At 34.1% G+C, this 10,068-nt stretch overlaps 1 protein-coding gene across 4 annotated transcripts; it reads left to right on the top strand.

Moving 5' to 3' along the window:
* Positions 1 to 1,979: 1,979 nt before the first annotated feature.
* Positions 1,980 to 10,059, top strand: LOC123557474 (lactosylceramide 1,3-N-acetyl-beta-D-glucosaminyltransferase-like). Of its 4 annotated transcripts, none has more exons than XR_006687660.2 (3): positions 1,980 to 2,684; positions 4,845 to 6,087; positions 8,063 to 8,200. XR_006687660.2 is itself a non-coding variant. In XM_045348940.2 (2 exons), the coding sequence occupies exon 2, from the start codon at positions 8,086 to 8,088 to the stop codon at positions 9,418 to 9,420; it is 1,335 nt and encodes a 444-aa protein (XP_045204875.2). In that variant the 5' UTR covers positions 2,299 to 2,684; positions 8,063 to 8,085; the 3' UTR covers positions 9,421 to 10,059. The 4 variants fall into 4 exon arrangements, 2 of the variants coding, with proteins under 2 accessions (XP_045204875.2, XP_045204876.2); XR_006687661.2 differs by lacking the exon at positions 1,980 to 2,684 and adding an exon at positions 4,324 to 4,553; XM_045348940.2 differs by lacking the exon at positions 4,845 to 6,087 and having other exon boundaries at positions 2,299 to 2,684; positions 8,063 to 10,059.
* Positions 10,060 to 10,068: the final 9 nt, after the last annotated feature.

Genomic DNA, 10,068 nt, shown 5'->3' with positions numbered 1-10,068 from the left:
TGAGAGAATTAACAGCCGTGCTGATAACGGTAGAAGTTCATTGTCAGGCTACTAAACTTGTGGACATAGTTCAGAAAATGGTCTTAAGTCAAAACATTATCATGCAACTGATGCCTGTCGGTGTCCGCCTCTTTAAGTATGGCGCTCTTCAACAATAAACTGAAATGTACTGAAACGATTACACTTCAGCAAGCTTCTTGCATGTATACCTGAACAAATATACTTATCAATAGATTTATTTTGAATTATTTTCAGTTGCTAATAGACGGGAAGGATTGGTTAGTTCGAAAGCTACCATTTTAAATCTACTAATTCTGTAGTCTTTAAAGATTCTGGTAACGAAACAAATATTCTTTTCGTCTAAATTATGTGCCAGCACCAGTGTTTCTCTTTGAAACCGGTAAGAATGTTAAATTTTGGAAGACAGCGGTGTGGGAATGCAGACAAGTGGAAATGGCCATTCAGGTATAGTCTAATACAAACTGTTAGTCATTTCATTAGTTGCAAAACTGTCTATATAAACAATGTGAACATCTTTCGTTCTCGCTTAACGATGACTATGAGACTTCAGCATATCTAGGTAATACATATACATCAAACATATTAACTGAGGTAAGGCTGATACCAATTCAAGCTGATTCGGTAAATACAGTTAGGAGTTATAACTAATATACTATAGTAATATTTTAATAAAAGCATTTCATTATGATGTACAAATTCTTTGAAGTAAAGCGCGACCTACGATGGCGAAGCGCGACAATGGTGGCGCTACGATGGCGAAGCACGTCATTACGATGGTGGCGCTACGGTGGTGAAGGGCGACAATACGATGGTGACATTACAATGGTGAAACGCGACAATATAATGAAGACGCACGACATCACGATTGTGACGCTACGATGATGAAGCGCAGCAATACGATACTCTCTATTGTCGCACTTCGCCATCACACTGTCGTGTTATCACTACCGTACTGCCACGCTTTGTCATTGTACTGATTCACTTCGCCATCGTACCATCGAACCTTATTAGCTTTTCTTGTTGACCGAGAGCAGGCGCTAGCCTGGATTACCTTACCAATCTGACATATAAGTTGTTGTCGTATCGGCGCGCTTATTTATCGTTTTGGAGTGTTAGCGCCCTTCCAACGAGCAAATACGCCAGAATGAAATGACAGAAATCAGCTTCTGTAGCTGCAATTTCATGTATTCGGCGCTGTAAATTGTTACAGTTTATCAAGAAGTATTTCCTCTCGTGTATAAGACGTAAATCCTCTGGCACAAGTGCAGTTCTAATACTGTTTCGGGTACTCAAAATTTATTATTAAAAATTTTATGATTTCATTCAAGCAATTTTATGTCTCTCACTTAATTTTCTCTTGTTTGTTGTCACACATGAATTAGACGTTTGTTCTTTTATCAATTCTTTTATATTTGCTTTGATGGATTGGTAACACTGTAAGTAGGTATACTATCTCTGGTAGTTACGTTAGCTATAGTAAGAGTAAAAAAGGGAGACAACCCAAGAGTTACGATAGCTAAATTAAGTTATACGAGTTTCTCATGTTACCATTGAATCTTAAGAATCAAACTTTTGTTGTGTTCTTATTTCAAATGTAAATTCTATTACTTAGGCGTAAAAAGGTGTTTGTTTCCGGTATCCCGACCTACCCTAAATTTTTGGCCTGACCCTAAATGTTTTTATGGCCTTGGAGAATATTGTTTTCAACTTTTTAACAAAAAGTTGCAAAACGGCACTTTTATGCTTTAAACATGGTCAGTGATGTTAGAAATCAACTTACTGATGCTCTAAAGGCATACCCCCTTATTTGCATTCACTTTTAGACACAAAAATAATTTCCCTTAATAACCCCCCCCCCCCCCCCCCCCCCCCCCCCCCCCCAAAAAAAAAAATTCCGACCTACCTACCCTAATATTTTTGAGCATGTTACCGGAAACAAAGAATTTTTTTAGGCCTTATGTGCCATCGGAGTCAGATTTTCGTGACCATAGTTTTATCAATAATTATTTTTATCCAGACATACACATATTTATAGTATTTAAAAGATATTTTAAAGATTAAGTGGAATTATATCCTGACATCCGGCCTTTATTTTCCGAAGTTAGGTAGTAATCTATTTTACTATTCCAGGAATGATTTAAATTGAGAAAATAAGGAAACAACAACATAAGTGCCTCATAATGAACGTATGTTCAGATATTGATGGCCTCTTACCAGTTAAATAGAAACCACAATGATAAAGGCGCATTTCAACAAATACGTGTTTTAAAGACCGATGCGATTAAAGTCACCGTGGTGTCGTACTTTTCAATATTTACTATCTAGGACTATTACATAGTGATACCGACTCAGATTCACAATTGCTATCGTTTACAGGCTTTGACTAAGCAAAGGGTCTTATCAGAGCTGTTAAGTGGTCGCGTACAGATAAAGTTGACCTACCCTTAAATGTATTAGATAGAGAGGAATGTTTGTATCTATATATCAGGCAATAAGATGAAAAGCCTCATTCATTTTGTGTGTATTCTACTATTTGCTGTATTGACATTTCAGATAGTTATCAAGGCGTTTCATAGTTGTTCGGGTATGGTGTAATAGTTGATGAAAGGAATACTAGAACATTTAGCATTTTAAACCTTTTATAACGAGGATATACAAGACTGGTAAGAAAATACATTTTCGTTATTTCTCATAAGTTTGAAATATAAAACGGAAATAAGTCTAATTTTCATTTATTTGATTATTATTTATTTGTGCAGTTTCAAATCTTTATAAGGACTGAAACCAATTAAATACACGAGGTTCACATGGATTTCGACGTTCAATTTACTACAAAATGCATTTGTATCAAGATATAAACACTCAAACTTCATTTTCTTCGATGACAAAAGTAGTTTGACATTTATTTATACATAATTTATCGTGGCAATTTCAATGATCCTGTCAGTAATCAAGACAGAATGAACTATGATAAAAAGTCAATTTAAAATGAGACCACGTCATATGCATGCACGGAAACACGTGCATAAATAAACATTTAATGGTTGCAATTAGTAAAATTAATACATACGTCATAACGAAAGAAGGTACGTTTTGTATACTTCAGCTGAGTTGATATAAAGTAACAGGTATGTGAAAACCTTTTGGTTTAGGTTATGGTCATAGTTACATTGTCTTCGGATAGGAAAAGGAAGAATTACACATTATAAAGTATGGCATGTAAAAACGACGAGAAAAAAGGCAGTTTTTTTGGAAAGAGTTAACTAGCATTTCTTGCTTTCATGTACGTTGTAACTTATAAATATGAATTATATTCCTGTCCATATCATTTTAAGCAAGTTTTAAGGGGACATATTATGCACTGACTTTTCGTCAATAAGCCATTTTGTAGATTCTATTTAAGGAAAACACAAATGAGCCGCACCATGAGAAAACCAACATAGTGCGAACAGCATGGATACAGACCAGCTTGCGCATCCGCGCAGTCTGGTCAGGATCCATACTATCCGCTTCAAACCCTATTGCAATTAGAGAAACCGTTAGCGAACAGTCTGGATCCATGCTCGTCGCAACTGCACTGTTGGTTTTCTCATGGTGCGGCTCAAATTATGACATTGTATATACATGCTATGTATAAACTGAAATGTTTGAAGGATGATGATGAACTTGATGTTTGGAATGTGTATACACGTTGTTGTAAAGAGAACGAAAAATGCATTTCCAGAGGTATCAAAACAAAGATTTTTTTCACAGATAAACTAATATTATACTGTGTTACCCATTGAAAATTTTGTTAAGCAATGCACTCATACTGTTGCTAAAATAAAAATTATGCTTCAAAGTTTCTATATAGAGGCGTCGTTTTTGAGTGTTTTTTTTTCTTTAATTGTTCAGCTGTGTTTATCTTATTCATAGAAACGGGTAGAATTTCAAAAATTTATTTATTGTCATGAACTTTCAGTTTTAAAAGTCACGTTCTATAGCTTTTTTGTTGAATTACAAGAGAAAGGGATGTGCTCTTTAATTTCCGAATTAGAGATTAGTATTCATATTCATGATTTCGCCTTGCATATATTAACCTTTAGCATGCTAGATAAATTGTCGTCTGATGGAAATGTCGTCTGCTAAAATTGTGAAGTTCATTCAATTTTCTCCAAAATTGGAAGAAATATTGTCAGAGTAGCAAACAGCTTGGAACCTGATCAGACGCCGATTTAATCGGCGTCTGATCTGGTTCCAAGCTGTTTGCAAAGGCTGTTAAATTCGCCTGCAGCAGGCTAAAGTCTGTAAGAGTTTAACTGTTTCATCTGTATTTTATTCTCTAAATTTTTAAACATGTTTTTATTTTCTCTGTAATATTTTAGGAGGACTATTTAACTTGTTTTTCAGATTTGTTTTTTTATTACAATATTGTACTTCTCATTTCCATGCATTGTTGTTTTAAATCTGTACAGAAAATGACACATGTATAGAATATTTAAGACATGTTATCTTTATGTGCAAACACATTGCGAGATAAACACCTGCGATAGGTTTGTATTCATTTTTCAATAAACGTCTTGCTTATTCTTTCTAAGGTACTTTAAATACTCATTCCATTCTTTCTGTATACTTTGCAAATATGTAAACAGCAGCTTTTAAAAACACTCATACATACATTGCATTCTGCATTTTATAAGTCAGCTGTTTGAATAATTTTGTGCTATCATAGAGACTTTTGTTAAAGTGGAACAATTGCGTAAGATGTTTGGATTAAAACAATCACCATTCTGATTCTAGCAGCTTCCTGCAACATTGACCCACGGTATCATTCTGTTTTATAGAGAAAATGATCTTTCGTCGGAGACTGACACGTGGCCGGAAAGACTGGGCTCTGGGATCAATATGTCTTGTTGTGGCGGTGACTTCAGCTATAATGTTTCTACAGACACTCAACACAACCCCTTTTGTTCGAACAATATCCCTGGACGACAAAGCAAAATATTTGCAAAGTGTTAATATCATAGTGTCTGATGATCATTTAAAATATTCACACGGAAATGGTACCGTGAAAAGAACTTCCAACGGATATCAGACTAAACCAGTCAAAACAAGTGGCATCCCGTCTGTTTACACAACTAGTAAATTGAAAATCTCAGCAACTTTACAACCAAGTGATGCAAATATGCGTAATTTTATCATACCGAGGTTCATTATTGGTAATAAATCGAAATGTGACAACAGAACTGAAATCTTGGTTTATTTCCAAAGTAAATGGTCTAATTTCACGATAAGGAGGACTTTAAGAAATAGCTGGGCATCCAGCATGGCATATACAGATATCAAAAGGGAAGTCAAGTTTGTTTTTATTCTCGGAAAGCCAACGGATGTTAACGATCAAGTTAAGATAAACAACGAGCAGTTATTGCACGGTGATATAATTGAAGGAGATTTTATTGACAATTTCCATAATCTAACTTTAAAAAGTGTAACTGCTATGGCCTTTATTGAGGAGAACTGCAAACATGTGAAGTACGTCATAAAAGCCGACGACGATATGTTTATGAATTTGTTCGCAGTTATGCAAAAGGTATTACCAGCTATGAACGCAGACAAAAGTGTTATCGCGTGCCATGTTATCGAAGGTGGAAAAAGTCCAATAGTAAGAGATAAAAATTCTAAATGGTATATACCGCCAGAGGTTTTTACAAATCACACCCATTTGCCCCAGTTTTGTTCTGGTTATGTGGTGATAATGACATCTAAAGTAGTTGGTGAACTCTTTAAGAAAGCTAGAGTAACGCCGCTGATAAACGTAGATGACGTGTATATGTTCGGTCAGCTCACTCAAGATATTCAAGAGATAAAGTTTGTCAACATTAAACAAAATCTTACTCTATTGCAAGATAACGGATTGAATACATACAGGAAAGGCAAAAGTGATTTGATAGCAGTTAATGTGCAGTATTCGTCAGCTATGGAGGAATTGTGGTCTTTGACCTTAATCGAATCTTATTCGTCGAAAATATAGGTGTGACATGTCACACCTTAAGATGGAATTTTTGCGACTGACGAAATTGTATATAGGTAGCATGATTTATTTATGGTTTTCTTTTGATAATGCGTCATGTGTCAGTTTTTCAAACATATCTAAATCAAGTAAATATTACGAAATACAGGATCGCATTAACTTAACTTGATAGGGTTTCGTCTCACAGGCTTAAAGTAGAATAAGACTATATATGAAAATAGAATATGTCTGATCTGTAATAAACTGGAAGACGAGCACCATGCGTTTTGTATAAAGATTTAAGAAAGAAGTATCTGTAGCTATAATTTTTAAATAAAAGTCAAAGCATGCACAAAGCAATCGAACTATCACATCCGAAAACACAAAAATCAGTAGAAATCTAGCTAATTTTGAGAGCACAGATTGTGTAAATCACAGTAGGTAATTGTAAAACATCACAGACATTATATTTCAACGTTATCTTAATAATCTTTTTTCATTATTGTTCTTCTACCGCACTTGAATTGAAATATATTCTAAAGTTACAACTTTGCAATTGTTAGGTAAACATTTTGCGAGACGATAGAGATAAAAATGAGGTGTATTTATCATGAATGTACATATACTCATTAAGTATATTGCCGCCATCGACAATCCTTTGCCAAAATTGTTTATACATGTCCTACATCAGATATATAATGTCTCGTATACTTCTCTATGAATATTAAATAAACTTCTTCAAACTATTGGTCCTATCATCAGGTGGTCTCAATTAACTTTTGAGTCATCCTCATACTGTTCATACTGTGAAGAATTTTCATTATTATTATTATTATTATTATTATTATTGTTGTCGTGTTGTTGTTGTGGCACGTTCTACACAAGAAACTAAAAAAATCTGTACAAATATTTTCATTTTGATAGAACAGGATTTGGCAAAAATGAAAACAAAATGTTCAAACTACAACACATGTGGACTCTAAAGTTTTTTTTATTTTTGCAAAATTATTGAGAAATTCGCGTATTTATTTTTAGGTAAATGATTAAATAAAACAATCTATAGGTTACATGTACATTGACATCTATATTCTTAAATGTTACAGCATAAAATTTTCTCTTTGATTATTTAATACAAAGCATAATTCATTTCTCAAATGTTACATTCAAAGTGAAATAAAGACTAATTAAACGTATATATGAGATGCCAAGAAAATAACATAACAAAGAAATATAACACATGTCTTCCTTTTAATTATTATCAGTAAAAACCAGTTATATCGCCATTCGGGAATGGCAATGTGTCACTCGAAAACATGAAATCATAGCCAATGAATACATTCTTCCTGTTTCGTGTCTTAAAATGAAATCGTGTTGAATTAAGATCGTTTGTAAATAGTATTACATGTCTTTATGTTATAAATGGGTCTGCTTACATTTAATCAAAATTAATGTCTGTGTACCTTATGATACCTGAGATACCGCCTAATGAAAGTCATTTGAGTACGTTATCTGAACTTGTATAGAAAAAGGACAGATAACATTTCTATTTAACTTAACTGTAAACATTTGACAAACAGTGGTTATTTTAATCCATCTAGAACTATGAGCATAGATCAGTTCAGCTTGCGACTACCTCAAGCAGAAACTTATTCAGTCATAGTCTTGATTAAACAAAATACAAGACTCAAAAACAGTAACAAAATGCAAAGCAAATGTATATGAAAAGCCGTCTAGATTTGGGGGCACCCGCTCTGTTTAAACATTGAGCAAAGGCAATGTGAGAAATGAAATCCTTTCTTTCAATGAGATTTACTATCGCTTTAAAGCGATATTGTCACTGTGATCCATAATATGCACAGGCACGCACGCACACATCTCTTATTTTGAACAGTTTTTGCTACGAACACTGCATTCGAGATAATTAGCGTTTGGCACAAACACAAACTTCATCATGTGCAAATAGATAAAACATGTGCATTTAGAATCTGTGCATGTAGTCAGATTTGTTTCATATCAACAAAGAAAATAAAATCTTTCTTGATATATTTTCAGATGTTGCAAATGGACCTTTAAAGATGACGTCAGTAAGATCGGCGCGTATTACAGCTATTCGGCTATGTTTTAATCTTTTCCGAGGTGAGGTCAACTGTATCTCAGCAATCTGCTTCTTAGTACTTGTCTTCGTTTTCCTTTCTATGGTGGTAAGTATGAAACGCACGCCCACTATAATGACGTCACTCGAGCATGCTAGACTGAATTGGAAAGACCTGGAAAAGGAATCTGAAAATACTATACTTATTGAACATGAAGATGGAAATGTTTATATTGCTTTTAAAATGAAGGATTCTGCTAAAATCGTTAAACATTTAAAAACTGGTATTAAAGACCTTAAACAGTCACGTGATCTAATGTCCGAAACGAGGCACGTTTTCGCAGAAAACAAATTTAGCAATATGAAAAAAGTGAATAATAAAACTAAAGGTGAAAGGAAGACTGGACCTGACGATCGTTCTTTAGAGAACGGACATTCTTTTCCTCTGACAGTTTCGAGCCACCCGTACAACATTAACAGCAAATTCGTGTGCAAAGGAGTAAAAGAATTGTCGTTTATTGTAGTAGTACATTCTGCCACCACACATTTCATGAGACGGTCATCAATCAGAGAAACTTGGGCCAATTTTAAGCTCTTTAAAAGACATTCAATGAGAATAGTGTTCATTCTTGGAAAACCTGAAAAGGATTCAACGCAAGCTCTTATCGAACATGAATCGGCAGTGAATAAAGATATCGTACAAGGGAATTTTATAGATTCGTATAGAAACCTTACTCATAAAGGTGTTTTAGGACTTAGGTGGATTTCAGAGTTCTGTAAGCAAGCAGAAATTATTGTCAAAGTTGACGATGACGTTTTTCTAAATGTGTTCAAACTAATGGAAGAATTAGAATCAAATTTTAGAAACAAAACGAGACAAATATGGTGTCCAGTGAGGAATAAAGGAACAAGTCAGATTCAGAGAAAGAAAGGGAAGTGGAAAATCGACGAGAGCGAATTTAAAAATATGACACATTTTCCGGTGACGTATTGTAATGGATTTTTCACAGTTATCACAAAAGACATTATAAAAGAAATGTATGAAGCAGCCAGAGTTACGCCATTCTTTTGGGTGGACGATGTATATTTGTTTGGGCTTTTGCCAGACAAAATTAAAAATGTTAAACACGCTCCCCTGATGAATCTCAATTTAAATGAGAAAGACGCTATAGAATGTTTTGAATCAAAGGACAAGAAGTGCCATCTTCTAGTTGCTAATGCGCATTCTGATGGTATAATGGACAAGTTCTGGTTTAGTGCACTGCAACAATACAAAACACTGGCACAAAAATACTCAAAGGACGGACTGTTTGTTTGAATGTTTGTTTTCCTTTTGCGAGTCGAAAGGTTCTTTATACAACAAAAACAGCATATTTGCTGTTTTTAGGTTATTATCTTGGTAATGTAAAGTAGAATGATTCAGTGAAGAGAAGATTGTGGAACAGACTCAACGTTGCTAAACTAACTTGATTTTTGCTAAGGAATACCTTACTACTTAAAATCTTGTCTACGTAATACGTAAACAATCACCGCTGCTGGTGACCTGCTATACATCTGAAATTTTGTAAAACCTTGGCAACTGTGGTCTTTTGTTTAACCTTATAGACATACATTTGTTTATATTCTGCATGGTAAACGCACGAAATAAAACATCTGAAACGGTTTTGAAATGATGATTAATTTTTTTACCTACAATATTTATGTTTTGATATGTATGTGTTTAGATGGACAATTAGCAAAATTATGAATATTAAAAAAAAACCATATGATTTTATCAATCATAAATTATGAACATTAAAAAAACCAAACACACATTTCAAGAGTTTCCATTCAAGTACATGTGTTAACAACTGAAATATATACTGTTTACACCGAGCTTAATACCGCAACTTTCTGCAAATAGACCTCACCTTTGTTGATGTTTATACTTTTAATCCCGATTAAAAAACCACACCTTTGCCTTTGT

Source organism: Mercenaria mercenaria, chromosome 5 (genome assembly GCF_021730395.1).
Source record: "Mercenaria mercenaria strain notata chromosome 5, MADL_Memer_1, whole genome shotgun sequence".
Classification (NCBI taxonomy): Eukaryota; Metazoa; Mollusca; class Bivalvia; order Venerida; family Veneridae; genus Mercenaria; species Mercenaria mercenaria.
Note: the sequence above shows the minus strand (reverse complement) of the source record. Positions and strands in the feature narration are given on the sequence as shown.